Here is a 19527-nt window from a genome sequence, read left to right as displayed (position 1 = left end):
GCTACCGTGCCGGGCCCAAAAGCAGAGATAACTTGAAGAGCTGTGTTTTCAAGACCGTGTTTACAAACTAAGTGAACACATTTATTTTCATGTCTGCATAACATGACATTCATACCATGTTAATTTCATCGAGAGGCTGAGGCTGACCACGTAAAATGTGCCACACTTCAGTGGGCACCCACTAAGGTTGCGGCCAAGGTACATTTTCATCACTCGTATTTACGGTCACTTGAGAGATAATCTTCTTTTTCTTCTAATTTTGTAAATCCTCTAATAAATTCCCAGAGATTCCTTCAAATACATAACAAATAAGCAGAATAGATTGCAAAAATACACGAAGCAGAAATGCAGTAAGCAAATGCAACACAGATTCTCTTATACGTGCATGAGTTTCCCTGTGCCATTTCCCACGCCAATGACAAGTTAGCAACGTGGGCAGATTATGGAGATAATGATGTTCAAAGAGCAAATGATTCACTCTGTTCCACAGGGCTGGGAAAGAGGTCCCTACTTGGTATGTGTTAACTCTATTATTGTGATCATTGCTATTATCAGCTGCTATATAAAATACTTACACAGTAAGCCATGATCCACCTGCACAGCTCTCACAGCACTCCTGGCTGTCTCAAATACGTAAGTTAGAAAATGGAATGTTCTGTTTCCCAGCCTCCCTCATGGCTAAGGGTGGCACTGGGATACAGTGCTGGCTAATAAAGTGATGGATTCCACAGAAGGACTTCCCTTCCTAAATTAAACACAAGCAGCTCTCCGCCATCCTCTGCCCTTCTGCTTACCCGGTCTTCCTCCATGGCATGGTGGCAGGCATAGTGAACTCAACAGGTGCCAGCAAAGGAAAGCAAAAGAAGCTAGTTCCTGAATGAAACCACTGAACCCAAGTCATTCAGACCCATTCTCATCCTTGCTACACAGACCCCTTCACTATCTAAAACATCTTTGCTTTTGTGTTCCCCCCAATCATTTTAAATCCTGAGGTTTGAACTGCAATGACAACTTTAGAAAAATTATTTGTCCAAAGCAGAAAGCAATTGTTAACACAAGTCAACTGCTTGCTTTCTAAATGAAAACATTCATAATAACATACATGGCATTTCTGCAAAGGTTTATCATCATCAAAGTCATAGAACTGAAGCAGAGAAAGCTACCTACAGCCACATGATACCCCATTTCCTTGATTTCTGCCAAGAGAATTTGCTTTTTTCTAATAAATACCACTAACCGGCACTCAATGCTAAGTCTTGGGATGGACTTTCTTGAGCACAATAAAAGATTATAAGATGATATAGGCATTCTTGAGTGTGAACAACTCGAAGTTCATCTGGGCTACTTCTCTTCTGAAGTAGTGGGTTCCAAGAGAGCCTGGATTGCCCGAGGTCTTTGATCAGGACATTGATACTTACTGCTGATCCTCCTCACTGATCTTAAACCTTCTCATGTTATGCTTCAGATGGTTTTCAATAATCTACCAGGAATTAAAAGTCAGTCACTCAGGTATAATCCAATGCAGTACAGATCAGTAATATTGAACATGAAAGCAGTAACATTTCTAGCGTCAATTAGAACATATTAACTTTTACTGTTAGAGTGTGGGTAAAATGTTATTGTTGGGCAGTGTGAGATTCCTTTGTACTGAACAACTGCTACTTTGCTAGGTCAGGAGGTGCCTGGACTTTGGGAGGATTCCGCTTTAGCGATAAATCTGTTCTTTGCTGCCTTGCAACTTTGTGAAGGCAAGGGCGCAATTTTTCTCTGGTCCCAGGAACAGGAGGAAGATAAGGGTGTGAGAATAGGATGAGCCATACAGATAATGGGTGTGGGAACAGAAAGTGCTGCCTGTGCCTGAAGGCCATAAAAAAATTAACATGTCTAAGGTTGTTACTTTTCATGTATTTTCCAGCCCCAAAGGGCTTGTATAAGCTTCTGTCTTGGGCTCCTTCCGGGTCCGACCCCTCTGCTTGGCTGGCCTGCGTGCCCCAAGTGTGGTCTGACCTCAGCATGCTGGCACAATAAACTCTGTTTGCTGTTTGCATTACCAGTGAGACTCTTTGTCATTCTCTGGGGGTTGACTAGCTCGCACCCTGACGTCCAGGGGCTTTGGCCCGGACTCTAACAATACCCAGCATAGTAGAGAGGTTATTAGTAGCAGGAACTGATTCAACATGTAATAGACACAGAATCACAATGTATTAAGCTACAATTTTCTGACTCATAGTTTGGAAACTGCCAGAGAAATCTGCTCCTTAGATTCCTCGTCACCAAGTAAGCTCTTCGCTGAAGGCAACATGTGGAAGAGCTAGAGAAACGGCCAACAGTGGCGAACACACACCACAGTAAAAGCGGAGCACACAAGTTCACAAACACGTTCACCTTTTCCTCTCGAAAGCAATGTCTGCCGAGCCAGATATGCCTGACATTGAAGAAAAGCGTCATTTCAAAAAAGAACACCTATTTTTCTGTTTGGTTAATGATACAGGCAAGCAGATACCAGAGAGACATTCATAGTGATTAAACACTGATTCCACAAAAACACTTACTTTTATTTTCTTGTCTAAAATTTTATTTGATGTTTCTAATTTTAAAGCTTCATTCTAAAGGGAAAAAACAAGAGATTAGATTCAGAATATTTCCTAACCATGCATCTCTGTGGAGAAAAACAAAATACTACCTGAAAGCTACTATAATTTCAAGAACATTCCATTTAAGAGCATATCATCTTCTGCCACTCATATGGGAGGATCAGACAGACTTCTAGCCATCAGTCAACAAAAAGTCACCCTCCCTCTGTCTGCCCCCCTTTCTGGAATTGTGTCTTTCAAAGAAATAAGTAAATTTTGCACAATATATATTCATAATGGTGTCTATATAAATTCTTAATAGAATTTATTATGTTTTATTTTATGTTTCCTGGTGAGAAACAACCTATTTCAAATCCCAAACTAGAAAATGATTACATGGTAATATCACTTTTATTGCTCCATGTAGTATTTGAATTCAAGGGCCAAATATAACTGGTAGCCAAAGTGACAGACATTAGCAATGGAGAATCTTCTGTTTCCTAGACACAAACCGTCCAAACAGGTTTTGATTTTGAAGGAGAGTTCACACTATTTTAGCACTGCACCATGCCAACAACATAGGGAATTCTGAACTCATAATTACACTGCTTAAAAAAACAATTGTAGCATTTGTTTATATGTCAGCAGAAGGGAGGGAGGGAGGGAAGAAAGGGAGGAAGGAAGAGAAGAAGGAAGCGAGGGAGGAAATAGGGAAGGGAGGAGGGAAGAGCAGGAAGGAAGAAAACAAGGAAGGGAGGGAGGGAGGGAAGGGGAAGGGAGGGAGGGAAGGGGGAGGGAGGGAGGGAATGACGGAGGGAGGGAAGGGGGAGGGAGGGAGGGAATGAGGGAGGGAGAAAGGGAGGGAAGGGGGAGGGAGGGAGGGAAGGGGGAGGGAGAAAGGGAGGGAAGGGGGAGGGAGGGAGGGAAGGGGAGGGAGAAAGGGAGGGAAGGGGGAGGGAGGGAAGGGGGAGGGAGGAAGGGAGGGAAGGGGGAGGGAGGGAGGGAGTGAGGGGGGAGGGAGGGAGGGGGAGGGAGGGAAGAGGGAGGGAGGGAGGGGGAGGGAAGGGGAGGGAGGGAGGGGAAGGGAGGGGGAGGGAGGGAGGGGAAGGGAGGGGGAGGGAGGAGGGCAGTGCAGGGCATACCTCTATGCTCTTAATCCCGTTTTCAATGATATCTGAAATTCTAGTATGAACCAAAGTTGCTTTAATTTGTTTTTTAAGAGTTTGGATTTCATCCAACTTATTAAGAATTTCACATCGTTTCTTTTCAACCTTCTGAGTGAGGGTAAGGTTCTCTTCATCAATTATTTTTGCCTCAGATGCTCCTGGAAATGGTTTTAAAAGCAAAGTATTTCTGTGTTTAGTGTCTCAGCTTTTATTATTCATAGCATCACGCATCATTACCCATATTATATGTTATGAGTGTTAAAATACAATGTGAGTTGAACTGTGAGAATAAAAACAATCTGATATGAGATTGAGGATTTAATCTTTTCAGTCACTCAGAAATCAGTAGGCACTGGGCAAGGTGGAAGGTTTTAATGGTAAATTAGCACCCATGGCCTTTACCAGAATTTGCACTTGGGGAAGCAAAAAGTCCTGGCAGAGACGCTGCAAGGTAAGCAACCTTGAGGTTGCTGGTAGAAAGCAGAGAGCAGGTTCTCAAGTGTGTTGGAGGCCAAGTTCCATGGAGAACATAGAATAAGCCAGAGCTGGAACTGCACCTACAATCTCAGTGTTTGTTAGTGTTAGACAAAATTCCCGGGAAAGTGGGCATTTGATTGCGTAGTTAGCAGCCATCAGGAGTACAGGCTAAGATACAGTTCACTCTATTATAGACTGTTTACATTGAAACAATGCTACTTTCCATTTCATGCATAGATGCTGATAAGATGCAATCAATTTCCTTAGAAAGAGTGCTTCTGTCCTCACTGGTATGAAGAGGAAGAAGGACCAGGCAGTCTACCTGAGAAATGACCACGGTGTATTTTTCATAAAAGACTCAGCTTAACCTTAGTGCAGCCATGATACTAGGGCTCAGTAGCACAAAGAACACAATAGTCTCAAACTAGGCCAACTACCAGGCTTGCTTTGCCACTTGCAGACCTCTTGCTATCTTGTAACTTTTGTCAATTCTGTGATCTGTGTCCTAGACCTGCCCAGCAGCATCTGCTTCTGCCACCCCTCCATCACCCTGCTTTAGTGGCCCTGTTGTGTTTAGGATGTACCTCCCAAGTTTCTTAGCCAACAAGGAAGTGGCGGGGGCAGCTTCTGCATGGTAATGATCAAATCAACGCAGTGCCCCAGGGAGAAGCCAGCTTCCACCTGCTGGCCACAGCTCTGTAGACTGGGTTTCTGTTTCCTTCATGCCAGAGCCCATCCTTGGGTAGGTAGGTGGTCCCAGGCGGGTTTCTTTCCCATGGTCTGTTCTTTTTTATGCAAGAACCATGCACAACCCTTACCACACACTTCAAAGAAGAGCCACCCTCACCTGGTTAACAGCTGGATGGTGTGTCTGCAGCTGCTGATACAAGTAAGCTCAGAGTGCCCCGTGAGAGTTGGTCGTGAGTGTGACAGCCACTCCCACCCCCGACCCCAGCCCTGACAGCTCTGCCTGTTGCTTGCCATGGGAAGGGGAGTGCTGAGCAGGCAGAGGCGGGATATGGATGCCAAGGTAGATGGCATACAAGATGCAGCCGGCTCCCGACATGCACCTGCTTGCTCAAGCCAGCGATAGAAACACAAAGTTCTGAAGGCCAGAAGAGACTCTATAACCCCAAAAACTACAAGAGATTTCCCATCCCCAGTCCCGTGTGTGTGCCAGACCAGGACCCACCAGTGCCTCTGAAGTCTGTCACACCTGTTAGACACTTTGTTTAAGTTAAATAACTTCCTTGTGGGATCTAACTCATTCAGTTCTCTTGTTGATGTTATTTGTTCCATTTCTGCAGGCTCCACTCCACATGACAAGATCCTGAATTCACTGTCCTGCTGAAAAGCTTAAAGACCTTTGAAACAGCCAGGCAGAGCACATGGTGCATTTGGACACGAGGGCATTAAATACCCAGGTGTGCCCTGTGCAACATGCTCACAGCTTTGATCCCAACAGAACCTCTAAGGAAACTGATCCACCTCCTCTCTTTAAGCCCAGACTGAGGATCACGTGCCTGAAACATCTGGGGCCAGAATTGTTTTGGATGATTGATTGATTGATTGATTGATTTTAAGGACAGAAGAACAATTGAGAATATATGACAGGATACATGGGAGGCAGAACATAAATCTAGCTGTGAATTCACTTGTGCTGGAGGGCGCTTCACACAGCGTTTGAGGAGTTCCTCTGCTGTGACTACAGTTCCTCGCAGGAGGTCAGGTGCGCCATCTCCATCTTGTGGTGTTACAGTCAAGCAGAGAAGGTGTTGCCGTTGGAACCTTCCAAAGTGCTTGACTATGGTCAGTGGGGCGGGGGTGAATGAGCAAACTGGAATAGCCCCTCTGGGAAAGTGCCACAGGGAGGATGCTCAAGACCTCCCAAGCGCACAGCCTCCCACGCACGTGGCCTCCCACGTGCACACCCTCTGACTTGTACACCCTGCCACACGCACGACCTCCCAAGCACACAGCCTCCATCGTGCATGACTTCCCAATTGCACTTGCCTGATTCTTTCCTAGCCGACTCCAGCAGCTCCTGCTCTGTGGCTAGCTCTGCTCTGAGCCTAGAACCCAATGATAAAGCTGGTGAGATATCGCAGCCCCGTCTGTACCCTTTCATCTTTTATTTTAAACCCATTTTTCAGACAAAACTAATCTTCTTGTGTTCTAACAGCAACAACAACAACATAACCTTGAAAAAAAATTTTCTTTTAAAATGGGAGCTAGAGTCAGTCAGCTAAACCAGCAAGGTCTTCTCATTGGGACTAGAAAGCCCATTACCTAAAGAGGCAGCTCATCTAACATATATGATTTCCAATACATGCTTGTTGGGATTGCTTCATGTGACTTGAATTGCTGCGAGATTAAAAAAAAGCAAAGAAATGATCACTATAAACTGTGAAGGGAAAGACAGCTCGGGCAGCAGGTAGGGATCTTACTGGGCAGCAGGTAGACCTTACTGATGCTGGGATAAGCAGTGTTGTAATTCCTCCCCATCAGTAAAATTTACAATTACACAAAATCTGAACCCAAAAAAATCAAATACAAGAGATATTAAAAGGAATAGTGAGGAATAGTGAGGGGGAGGGGAACTTTCTTTGTATCCTCTTTTTCTTTCAAACCAAATGGAATCAACTACCTTGTGTCCAGCAGAATTAAAGAGGAAAAATATGTCTAGTAGCTTTTCAAAAGTCCATGGAAATGGAATCAGAAGACAACTACGTCTTGAGACACACATTTTTGAAATGCGTGCACAACACTCTCTTCATAACAGAAACTGCCTTGAACTTTCATATGCATGGGTTTCAGCAAGTTTGGCACCAAACATCTTGGAAGAATTCCATTTTCCACGAACATGTTGAAATAGTTTCCTATATGGAGGCAATTACGGCAAGTAGGTTAAATCTGCCAACCTGTCCTATAACTTCAAGCCGCATGTCTACAGAGGGCCTAAGAGTGGCTCATTTTCATGTCCGTTTATTCTATCACACACTGAATGAGCCATTTAGCAGGATCATGCTTTAAGGAACCGGGAGTTCCGGAGAAGCGTGCAGCCTAAGCAGCTCAGACTCATCCCACGTTGGAGTCCTGGGGTTCGAGTCCTGGCTCCGAGGCAGATTCCAGCTTTCTGCAGCCCGCAGGTGACAGCACAAACACTTGGGATCTGTCCATTTATGTGACAAACCTGACTTGAGCTCCTGGCTCCTGGCTCCGGCTCACAAGAGTAATTAATGCTCACATGTCCAGGTGAGGTGTAGGCATCTGGGGCAAAAATAGCAAATTGGAGCACTGCTGGTCTCGCTTCCCCTGACTCTCAAATATATATATACAGAAACAATTACAGTAAGTCATTAAGATATATCTGTTCAAAAATAAACCAAGAAATGAAAGCTCGGGAGCAGCCTCCTCAAGCTGTGACGTGGAGGTCGCCTCCAGAGGTGCTGCGTCTGTTTACGACATTACGGACTACGCACTCTATTGCCCAGCTTTTCTTTGCAGACTTTGACGACGTGAGAATTAGATCTTCTTTGCCTGCCGTCTGTTTAAAGCACCTGTTCGTGCTCTCCTGTTGCTTCATCTCATGGCCATTCTCTCAGCAATGTCCTCACCCCTTCCGTGTCCAGCTGCTCTTCCTGACCAATGGCACGACTTCAACACTTTCTGCCACTTCCTTCCTCGGTTGTCAAGTCTGGTTCCACTTCTGCCTTGGCTCCTGCTGCTCATCTCTGGGCTAAGCGTTTACACGGATGGCCCCAGGTTGCTCTCACATCCTGAGAGCCTCTAGTTCTGTCTGGAGCCCTGTGTTCTAGTTTCATTCCTCTCGAAATTCTATTACTGGTATCATTATTATGCAGATCAATATTGTTTAGATGGGGTAGCAGGAGTATTCTCCAGCCAAGTTGGCTGGACTCATCATAGCCGTCTACCCTGCTCAGACAAAGCCGGCGATCTGGAGTGGCAGTCGAGAATCTTGGTCCAAGTGCACAAGTTCCCAGCAGTGTAGCATGTAACGCTTTGTGTTGTTATTGTGAGTTCCTGGTGCTTTGGTTACTGCTAAGCTCATTTGTGTGGAGGGAAAAATGACAGAGTATGTGAATTTGCAGTACCTCCCTCAAAATTGTAAATGTCCCTTTCTTGCCTTGTTTTCCCTTCACTGAACAGTTCCAAAGATTCTGTGCTCCACTCTGAGCCCACTCTTCATCCGTCTCAACACCACTTCCTGTTGCTTCCATGCAGCCCCGTGGGGACACTCCATACACTCGGTGCTCAGACCTATCCATTGATCCGATGGAGTTGTCTTCCATAGGTGGCTTCCCTGCTCTCTGGCCATGGTTGCAGAACAACCTCATGAGATTTTGTGAGCTCCTTCCTCCTCTCCCACACATTTTTCCCAAATGTTCATGGAAAAATGATTGATTGACCTTGATGTCTGCTGTTTGTCTTTCTTTATTTTCTTTATTTTTTCCTTTAAAACAGTGGAGCTTATTGACTTATTTGAAAGGTCGAGTTGGAGAGAAAGGGAGAAGGAGAGAGAGAAATTGGTCTTCCATTGCTGCTCCCTGCACAAATGGCCTAAATAGCCAAGTGTAAGCCAAGGCAAAACCAGGCGCCTGCAACACCAGCTGGGTCGATCCCTGGCTCTCTTGCACTGCTTTACCAGGAGTGTGAGTAGAAAGCTGAACTGAAGTGGACCGACCAGGTCCTGAGACAGCACTCAAATGGGGTGCTGGCATCACTGGTTGTGATTTAACCCACTGTACCACACTGCTAGCCCTTCATTAAGGAAAGATTACAGAGAGATACTGAGAACTCCCAAATCTTCCATCTGCTCGTTTACTCTCCAAATGACCATAACAGCTAAGTCCAGGCTACGCCAAAATGAGGAACTAGAAACTCAATCTAGGCTTCCTGCGGGTAACAGAGATCCAAATTACCTGGATGCCCATTAACAGGCAGCTGGAATCAGACGTGGTGCCAGGACTGCAACCCAAACCCTCCCATGTAGGATGTGAGTTCCCCAGGCGGTGTTTTTGTCACCAGGCCAGCACTGGCCCCAGTCACAGCTTCAGCATCTTTCCCCAGCAAGAATAATACACACATGTCCAGGTGGGGTCGCCAGTACTCCTCACCTGTCATTCTGCTCCAGGGCTGCTCGGACGGCCTTCACTTGCAACCTCAGCTCCTCCCTGGCTCGGTCCACATCAGCTGTCTGCACACGACTCCTCTCCAGGCCTCTAATTTCAGCCAGGAAAGTCTGGGTGGGACCAGGCACACAACGAAGGCAGCCATCAGGAAGGTGTGAGAAATGCTCCTTTATGGTGACTTCTGTGTGTCCCGGTGCCCCAGGGTAAAAAGTTAAATTTGAGTTAATGTAGGTAAATCATAGGACTCAACAGAAGGAGAGACATTGGGAGGGGAGTGGCAACTCAAGTGACATTCTGGATAAAACATCTTTTTTCATATTTCGAGAAAGCATGTTTCTAAGAAGAGGGAGTTTCCTCACTGGCTTGTGTGACGAATAGGACTTGGAGGCTGTAGGGCTCAGGTGCACTCCAACTGTTTCCTTTAAGTGACTGAGAAAGGATCTTCATTGCCACATGACACAAGAATAGGAAGCAACGGTGTTTGTGCTTACTAGTGCGTGTAGGAGCCTGGACTGGGAACGCCGCAAAGGTGTCTGTGCTTACTAGCAGTGCGTGCAGGAGCCTGGACTGGGAACTCTCAACGGTGTCTGTGCTTACTAGCAGTGCGTGCAGGAGCCTGGACTGGGAACGTCTCAATGGTGTCTGTGCTTACTAGTACATGTAGGAGCCTGGACTGGGAACGCCTCAACGGTGTCTGTGCTTACTAGCAGTGCGTGCAGGAGCCTGGACTAGAAACGCCTCAACGGTGTCTGTGCTTACTAGCAGTGCGTGCAGGAGCCTGGACTAGAAACGCCTCAACGGTGTCTGTGCTTACTAGCAGTGCATGCAGGAGCCTGGACTAGAAACGCCTCAACGGTGTCTGTGCTTACTAGCAGTGCGTGCAGGAGCCTGGACTGGGAACGCCTCAACGGTGTCTGTGCTTACTAGTAGTGCGTGTAGGAGCCTGGACTGGGAACGCCTCAGAGTCTCTTTGGGGATCCCCTGAACAAAATGGAGGAATCAAAACATTAACCAAGAAAAGATGGAAGATGGAGTAGATCAATCAACCACCTCAGCTATATGCTTGCAGCGGAAAACTGGACTATGTCAATCAGCGGACTCTGCACCAGCCTCATCGTACCTGGACTGTTGCTGATGATATGTTGGAGCTTCTAATTGATCGAGGTGACGCTCTGCTGGCTCTGCCTTCAAACCTGAGAGGGCCTCCCTAAGAGGCCATTGAACTTGACTGGACAGTGGGATGCTGGACTCGGTATGGTGTGAGCTTGTAATTAGGGAATCCCAACGGAACCTGAGCTGTGGTTATGCATCATGGTGAAGGAATTCACCATGGGGGAAGGGTTTGGGGCGAAGGGGGGAGAATCCCAGTACCTATGAAATTGTGTCATGTAATACAATGTAATTAATGAATAAAAAAAAAAAGAAAGCAACAGTGTTCTCAGACACGGAGCACCAAAGACCCCTGCGTCCTTAGGTGTTTCATCGCCAGTTGTTCAGATTTAGACGGGTCCCTGGATGGGGGTCAGGAGGTTCAGTGCTGTGAGACGGAGCTGTGGCGCAGTCAGCCTTCCATCGCCCCAAGATCCATTGCTCAAGCAATTACAGCTCAAAAAAACAAAACCAGCTTGCTTCTACACTGAACATGTGCAGGCATGGTTTTTGTTATTAATCCCTACATAGTGAAATCCTACATTGAGTTATGCATCATATACACATGTCAGTATTGTAGGTAACTTGGGGAGGATCAGTGATGGTTTAAAATGTTGAAGAAGATGGATACAATAGGTTCTATGGAAACAGAACCAAAATCTACACTGGGGACGTTTTTGCAGATCTGGAGACCCATTGAGCCTCCCAGCATTGTCAAAGAAGTTCATGAAAACATGCATTTTGTAAAAAAAAAAAAAAGAAAGAAAAACTAGTTATGGATTTTAAATTGCTTTGCACAAAAAAATAACTCTCTTTAATTCCGGTTCTCCGCAAACTTGGGAAGAACCCACATATGGTCTTTTTCGTTCAACCTCAACATGAGTAACAGGGTAGAGCCCAACTTCAGCCTTTAGCTACGTCTGTAAAAACCAACACCAAAACACTTGCGCTGCCTAAGGCTCCGAGCCAAGGAAGCTGCCCACAGACAAAGCAGGAAGTGGAACAGTTAGCACCAGCCTCAGGGTAGTGCTGCTTTGCTGATTCTCAAAACTGAACTTTTTAACTTTACTGAATTCATCTTAGCAGCAGCGTAAAAGTGGGGGTGTCTGCAGAGACACGAATGGGACTTCCAGGTTGCACAATGTTGCCCATGGTTTATGGACTAGGACGCCAACTACCTAGTTGTTACCTTATGCTGTGATGTGGTCTGGGAGTCCAAAAGGATCGTCATGTACAGCTCATACTCCTCCTAGACACAGCAGAGTCTGTTGGAGTCATGTCAGGGGGGCTTAAGGACAGGAGACGAAGTGTCACTACGAGGAATCGAGTGTTCTATATGCTAGAATGCACAGAATCTCACTGCCGTGGGAGGACAGCAGGGAGGTGATGACTGCCTGTGTCAGCACAGGCAGCAGGTGCTTCCCGTCACAGTGTGGAGGGTGCCAATCAGGCGTCCCAGTGATGAGATCGTGTCCAGAGAACAGGCCACTCTGGGTCATCACGGCTGGTCGTTAGGGAAGCTAAGAGCCTCATCCGTAAGCAGCCCAACCCCAACTGGGATCCCCTCTTAAGGGCCCTTGCCATGTGATCAGAAACCCATCGAGAACGAGGTGGGTGCAATGATAAGAGTGGATATTTTCTGTATTTATAATATGGAAATGCCTATATAGACCCAGGAAGCTTCAGTGGAAAGCTGCAGGCTTCCGGAGGGAGCCAGCTGGCCCTGTGGTGACCGGGTGCGCTGTGGGCTGACTGGGAGGGAGCCTCTGTGATATCCTGACTGGCAGGCAGGCAGGCCAGCCCTGGCCGACGCCCCTGTTACCTTCACTTCCTTCAGGAGGCCACCAAAAATCAGAGAGCTGTTGCAGATGTCTTCAAAGATTTCCCCGAACACCTGCAGCCGGTTCAGCTGCAGAGGGTCACAGGTGCATATGTTCTGGAGCTCCTGGCGGCGGGGAACAGAAGCAGCCCGTTGCAGAGGTCTGGTCTGCACGGGGCAGGCAGCTGACCCCTGAGAGACTGACAGCCTTCCTCCACCGCCCAGGTTCCTCCATTGCCTGGTCACCTGAGTCAACTCTTCTATGCCAATTCCTTGTGTCTGCACCCAGGATGCCTTCACAGCCTCACAGGCCCCCTCCGCCACCCCCAGCACTCCCCACCCTTGGCCTTACACACACACTTTGACTTCTCCGTCAGTTTCCGTACACAAACGGGAAAGCCATGCGACGCGCATCCTGGGGCAGAGGCTGCTGTCTGCTCTTCTTTCTGACTGGCACTGCCCGCCCCTCTCCTCCAGGGAGGTGTGATCAGCACCCCCACGGGTGATGTACACGGGGAATACACACGGTGCTCAGGCAGACCCCACCAGACGCCCTCACTCTGCCCACTGCGCCGCAGGGACCCCTGACTTCTGCCCTCGCTCTGCCCCCTGAGCCGCAGGGACCCCTGACCTCTGCCCCCTGCGCCGCAGGGACCCCTGACCTCTGCCAGTTTCTTCTGGTGGCACAGGGCTGCCGCGCTGCTGCTGAAGTCCTTCTCCAGGAGATCGCGCGTCACCAGCACTTCTCTTTGGAAGCGCAGGAACTTCCTGTACTGCTCAGCTTTGGTGACGCCAGCCAGGTAGGAGCTGATGTACTGGTACTGGTCCTTGGCCGGAGGCCCCAGCGCGCACTCACGGCTGGACCAGGCTGCATGGTACCGCAGCACCTTCAGGTCAGGCAGCCGCAGCTCCTCTCGGAGGCGCTCTGCTGGGGTGCCCTGGGCCGAGGCACCCTGCGGTCCCCCTGGGGCCTTCTCCGTGAGAAGGCTTTCTTCTGAGGGGTAGAAAGCTTGTGGCTTAGGGTTTAGATACCTGAACAGCGACGAGTCCCTGGCATCATCCGGAAGTACAGCTGTGTTTACGGTGAAATAGGCCCAGGCGTCCTTCATCTCCTGGGTCTGCCCGGCCGGCAGCCCCCGCGTACTGGCCACCTTGTCCTCCCTGGGTCTGTTGGCATTGGCCCAGTGCTGCAGGATGGTCTCTGGAGGCCGGTAGAGCTTGTTGGGGTTCAGGTGGCCGGAGGTGTACCTGCAGATGTCCTCTTTGTGCGCCCTCTGGAGGCCATTCAGGAGCTTGGACAGGTTGCACAGGGTCTGAAGCCCTGGCGTTTCACAGTGCCTCCACTTGAGGTAAACTGTTCGGAGAAGAGGACAGGGCTGAGAAGTGACCTGGCTGGCTCTGTGTGCATCCACACAGAGGGCCTGAGCACCTGGGTCCTCACCTGGGAAGGACACCTGGACCAGTGTAGGGTGTGGCTAAACTTGGGAGGAAAGAGACGATACATGATGCGATGGAAGAGCCCGGCCAGAGAGCCAAGTTGCTCAAAATCCAGGTGGAAAGAAGTTTATTCTCTTTAACTGTTTCCAAGGGTTTGAGAAGAAAGGCCTAAAAATGCACTTATAATACCTTTCTAAAATAACGTTTATATATCTCTTATTCATGTGAAAGGTAGAGAGGCAGAAGAAAAGAGGGCACAGCAAAAGATGGAAATCTTGCATCCCCTCATTTGCTCCTCAAATGTTTGCAACAGCCAGAGCTGGGCCACAGCACAGCCAGGAGCCAGGACTGAGCCACAGCACAGCCAGGAGCCAGGACTGAGCCAGAGCACAGCCAGGAGCCAGGGCTGGGCCACAGCACAGCCAGGAGCCAGGACTGAGCCACAGCACAGCCAGGAGCCAGGACTGAGCCAGAGCACAGCCAGGAGCCAGGGCTGGGCCACAGCACAGCCAGGAGCCAGGACTGAGCCACAGCAGAGCCAGGAGCCAGGACTGAGCCACAGCACAGCCAGGAGCCAGGGCTGGGTCACAGCACAGCCAGGAGCCAGGACTGAGCCAGAGCACAGCCAGGAGCCAGGACTGAGCCAGAGCACAGCCAGGAGCCAGGGCTGGGCCACAGCACAGCCAGGAGCCAGGGCTGGGCCACAGCACAGCCAGGAGCCAGGACTGAGCCAGAGCACAGCCAGGAGCCAGGGCTGGGCCACAGCACAGCCAGGAGCCAGGACTGAGCCAGAGCACAGCCAGGAGCCAGGACTGAGCCAGAGCACAGCCAGGAGCCAGGACTGAGCCACAGCACAGCCAGGAGCCAGGGCTGGGCCACAGCACAGCCAGGAGCCAGGACTGAGCCAGAGCACAGCCAGGAGCCAGGACTGAGCCAGAGCACAGCCAGGAGCCAGGACTGAGCCAGAGCACAGCCAGGAGCCAGGAGCCAGGGCTGGGCCACAGCACAGCCAGGAGCCAGACTGAGCCAGAGCACAGCCAGGAACCCAGGACTCCATCTGGGTCTCCCGCCTGGGGGCCCAGGATGCCATGAACTAACTGTTGCCTCCCAGCATGTGCCTTAGCAGGAAAGGGGAACCAGCGGTAGAGGGGGCACCCAGGGAGCCCAGGCACTCCGATACAGGGTCCAGCACCCCACTGCACCCACCCGCAGCACTCCCTGGCCCAACCCACAGTTGTCATTCCTACCAGCGAGGTGTAGGGATGCATTCCTTCAGATCTGACCTATGGCCTGCTGAGGAGTCAGCCTTGGGCCTTTCTTCTTAATTCTGAACTGTCTCAGAAGTCCGTGGGCAGCCCCCTGGTGCAAATCCCCGTGGAGACTGACTCCCCCTGCCCCACTCAGCTGCCCTGGGAGAGGCCTAGGACATACACTGGGGGACCCTGGCCTTCTGCATACATCCCTTGCTGTGGGAGCCATGCACCACCTCTCTGATTCCATCCACCACAAAGGCAAGACAAACACCTCGCACAAAATGGTACGTAGACACCCAAAGCCACCACTGTTGGCAAAGCAGCCCATAGCACAGAGCAAGACTCTATCAACTGTGACTAGTCTGTTCCGGGGTCACCAGCCAAGCACTTTGGAGTAGCCTTGGCCGGTCAGGTCCCAGGGGTCACCAGCCAAGCACTCTGGAGTGGCCTTGGCCAGTTTGCATTGGCTGCTTTCGAATGTGTTGTTTCCAGGGCCCGGCACAGTAGCACAGTGGCTAAAGTCCTCACCTTGCACATGCTGGGATCCCACATGGGTACTGGTTCTAATCCCAGCTGTCCCGTTTCTCACCCAGCTCCCTACTTGTGGTCTAGGAAAGCAGTCAAGGACAGCCCAAAGTCTTGGGACCTTGCACTATGTGGGAGACCCGGAAGAGGCTCCAGGCTGCTGGCTTCAGATTGGCGCAGCTCTGGCTGGTGGGCCGCTTGGGGAGTAAATCAATGGATGGAAGATCTTCCTCTCTGTCTCCCCTCCTCTCTGTACATCTGCCTTTCCATTCAAGAGACCTTCTGTTGGGGACACCAGGTGTGTTATACTGTGGTGGCCTTCAAGCCGCTGGCCAACATGCTGGGCTGCCCGGAGGAGGAGGCAAGTAAGCAGACATCCACCTGCTTGGCAAAGGCTGAGGGCCGCCCCTTCCCCCCAGGTCAGCAGAGCCATGAGAAACCAGGGGCCCTCAGGGCCTCCAGGGGCTGGCTCAGCCTGCACGGTCCGGGCACACACCAGGTCCACAGCTGCCACGGATATGAGTCCCCATGGGGGCCCATGTGTTCCCCATCTCTCCCTGAGATCCGACAGGGCGACCTTCTGTGTGCCGGGCTCAGGGTCCCCCAGCGGCCAAGCACAGCAGCTTTGTCTGAATGTGGCCCATTCACCCTGACAGCTGTGTCTGCCCCAGACCTGCTGGGCCCCAGCCTCACCCACATTCATTGGCAACTGGGTTTGGTCTACACCAGCCACCACCAAGTCTATTCCCACCAGAAGAGGTCCCCAGAGAGTGAAGGTGTGTGATCGCTGCTGGTGTGGAACAAGCCATGTCCCTCCCAGCAGCTTCAGCCCTGCCTTGTACCAGCTGCCAACGGGCAGGTGGGAACAGCCCTGAGGGGGAGCTCTGCCCAGGGCTGGTGTCCCTGGGACTCTTGGGATGGTGAGGGGAGCCACTCCAGGCTGGTTCTGGAGGCCACACTGTAAGGAGTGACTCGAACATGGGCCCTGAAGGCTTCAGCCATTTTGACTCTGTACTGTAACTTTGGCGCTACTCTGGTTATCCACCAATGAGATGTAACTTCATGGCGTCTCATCTGACAGCCCCACATCCAATCTCTCGCAGCCCCTCCCCTTAATCTCCACCCACTTACCAATCACCTGTGACAAGCTCAGTCACCAATTCCTTGGGGCCTGCCCACAGCCCCTCCCAACCAATTCCCAACACTCCCCACACCTTCCAGGGTCACCTGGGTTGTACCAAATGAGCCTCAATGTGTACCTCGTCCCCCTTTGACCTGCTCTCCTCATCCCCCACCATGCCCCCTTCCCCTGCCCTGGCAGCCCCTCTGCTGCCAACATGGTAGAGGATGGTTTCCTTCCTGTTCCCTCCTGCCTCCACCCCGTTCCAGTTCCTACCCTGCTGGAATGAAGGAGCTTCTAAGCACTTCACTGCCTCTGAGATTTTGGCTTGCGGTAAACTTATCATGAAAAGAGGACTTGGCTGCGGGAATCAGCTGCGCGTAATAACTTAACTGCATCTAAACCCGTTTTGTTGTAGAGACTGCCTGCCTTCCTGGACACGTGGCCCACCCATATCTGAGCCCACAGTCTCGCCTCTTCCAGGGTACCTCCTGGCTTCCGTCTGGGCCGCCACACAGGGGTGTCCTCCCCACGATGAGGTGAGCTGTGTCCTGCACCCACTCTCCCACTTTGGCAGAAACAACACACACCTAGACTCTAGGATGAAGGAACTTGGGCCATCTCTGGATTCTCCCCCACACCCCCTACCCAGGGGGATGGGGACAAGAATGGGGTGGAAAGGGGCTGCCCGCCCGCCTGTGCCCACTGCTACAGCTGACACTTGTGCAAATCCCTCAGCAGGAGGACTCGTGAGCCCTCCCTGTGACTGAACCCAGTACTTCAGAGAAAGCCCTTGTGGGACAATCAAATGTTAGCAGAGCTGCCCCTGGAGACAAACAACCCTGTAATGCATTAGCAACACATCCAACACATAGGGGCATCCTGCACCCACTGTATGTGCGAATGAGCACTGAGGGAAGAGCAATGATTGCTGATTAAAATTAAAGGACTTGCAGCCAATATCAAATACAGCCATGCAATCATCTTTCTTTCTTTCTTTCTTTCTTTCTTCCTTCCTTCCTTCCTTCCTTCCTTCCTTCCTTCTTTCTTTCTTTCTTTTTCTTTCTTTTCTCTTTTTTCAATGCTGGGGTCGTAGACCCCCAGGACCTAGATTCCTTCTTGTCTGCCAGGTTCTTACCCTGTGAACTGCAGAACCCTTCAGAGAGCAAGCATGATCAACATTTTCCTAAGAGAAGACACTTGGCAGACCCTGCCACCTGTACCTGACAGGCACAATAGAAAAGTTTCAAACATTTGTTAGAAAGTGTGGGTCGTCTACAAATCATCTGAAAGGAAACTTGCTGAAACAAACAGCACATCTAATTTTCAGGGTGGCAGGAGTTTAACCTCAGGATTAAAATGCCACCTGAGATGCCACAAACCAAATATGGGTGCATGGAGTCCCTGTCTCACTCTTGCAGCCATGCTGAGGCACAGCCGGGAGGCAGCAGGTGGGGGCTCAGGTGGGGGCCCCTAGCAGTCCTGGGGGGCCCTGGCTGGAGCTCCCAGCTCCAGGCTTGCTCGGCTGTTGTGGACTAGGGGATGAAAGCCCTTGTGTTCACACACACACACACACACACACACACACACACACACACACACACACACGAGTACAGTGAACACTGTAAACACACACAGCATTACCTTACACATTCACATACATCACTTGTACATGCTGCACACTGCGCATGTACACACACGCACACTCACCGTACACGCTGAAAACACACACTCACACTCATGTTATCATACGGTCCCACATGTCCGCATGCTCACATTCACTTTCTCACGTACAAAGTCTCACACATGCGCATACATGCACTTTCTTACACACTGTTCACACACTTTCATTCTCACAGTCACACACACTCTGACACTCTCACATTCACACACCCATGTTTGTCACAGTCACACACACTCAGTTTCTCACACATGTACACTCCTCATTTGCCCTGCAGTCACTGGCTCCAGGCGGATCCCAGAGCCTAGGACTCGGGGAAGCTCCAGAAAGGGCTTCCCAGCTGCTGCCGCTGGGAAACTGGGCTGAGTCGCTCAGCGTGCACTTACAGTGAGGCTCCAAGTCCTCCGCCATGACCAACTACCTCCTGCGCGTTGTCGCGTTGCCGTGGAAACGTCAACAGCTCCGCACTGCCCACGCGCGCTGCTGCAGGGCGGCCACAGAGGTGACGGTGGCTCCTCCTCCTCTGGGTGTCTGAACGCTGGCTTTCCGTGGCAAAAAGAAACAGTCCGTGATTTGGTGGCATATCCTGGATGCTCCCTAATTCCTTCCCAAAGTCCAGAGGTTTTCTGCAGGCGTCTCTGTGACATGCGCGGATTGTGCACTTGCGACGCAACCGATTCGCCTGCAAGAGGCTGTGTAGCCTCTTTCAAGGTCCTTCCTCTGTATTTCCTAGTAGGGTGTTGAGCTCCTGACAGCTAAAAACTCCGGGCAAAGCCCAGTCAGCAGGGAGCTGAGCGTCCAATGCACACGCGTTGGAGTCTGCCAAGTTGCCCACTGTGTCCAGGAAGGGAAAAAGTTAACACCGCCAGCATCTTGGGAAAAGTGACATTGTGTTTAGCTATCTCTGTACCTAGAGGCTGAGAGCCCACCCTGCTTGCTGTCAGAAGCTCCATGGGCTCCAGCATGGAAAAGGCGGATATGCCAGGCCAGGTTGGGAGGGTGCCGGCGGCGGCGGGGAGCAGGGGTTGGCAGTGTCGGGGAGGAACAGGAGAGGCTGCCTTGCTGGCTGTATTTCCATCGATGCCCGTCAGATGCTTCAAAGGGGACCTCGTGGGAACCATGCAGGCAGGTGCACTGGAATGGGCCTATGAGAAAGCAACTGTTGCATTTCCTG

At 50.5% G+C, this 19527-nt stretch overlaps 1 protein-coding gene across 1 annotated transcript; it reads right to left on the bottom strand.

Annotated features, from left to right (window-relative positions):
* Positions 1 to 194: 194 nt before the first annotated feature.
* C1H6orf118 (chromosome 1 C6orf118 homolog) lies at positions 195 to 18798 on the bottom strand. The gene is made up of 10 exons (XM_058670704.1): positions 18740 to 18798; positions 13000 to 13691; positions 12341 to 12463; positions 11708 to 11767; positions 9355 to 9479; positions 6230 to 6288; positions 3716 to 3897; positions 2553 to 2606; positions 1419 to 1480; positions 195 to 291 (listed from the first exon to the last, which is right to left on the bottom strand). Exons 1-10 carry the CDS (start codon positions 18762 to 18764, stop codon positions 210 to 212), a joined length of 1464 nt encoding a protein of 487 aa, XP_058526687.1. The 5' UTR covers positions 18765 to 18798; the 3' UTR covers positions 195 to 209.
* Between the last annotated feature and the right edge of the window lie 729 nt (positions 18799 to 19527).

The sequence above is a fragment of the Ochotona princeps genome, chromosome 1, assembly GCF_030435755.1.
Source record: "Ochotona princeps isolate mOchPri1 chromosome 1, mOchPri1.hap1, whole genome shotgun sequence".
In the NCBI taxonomy this organism is placed as follows: Eukaryota; Metazoa; Chordata; class Mammalia; order Lagomorpha; family Ochotonidae; genus Ochotona; species Ochotona princeps.
This window is presented reverse-complemented; position numbering and strand designations above follow the sequence as displayed.

Coding starts and splice junctions, on each gene's coding strand:
- C1H6orf118 (XM_058670704.1), bottom strand. CDS start 18,764: ATGGCGGAGGACTTGGAGCCTCACT. Junction 12,464..12,999: donor ACCAGAAGAAACTGGCAGAG/GTCAGGGGTCCC, acceptor CCCCGCCGCCAG/GAGCTCCAGAACATATGCAC. Junction 6,289..9,354: donor GCCCTGGAGCAGAATGACAG/GTGAGGAGTACT, acceptor ATTGGGTTCTAG/GCTCAGAGCAGAGCTAGCCA.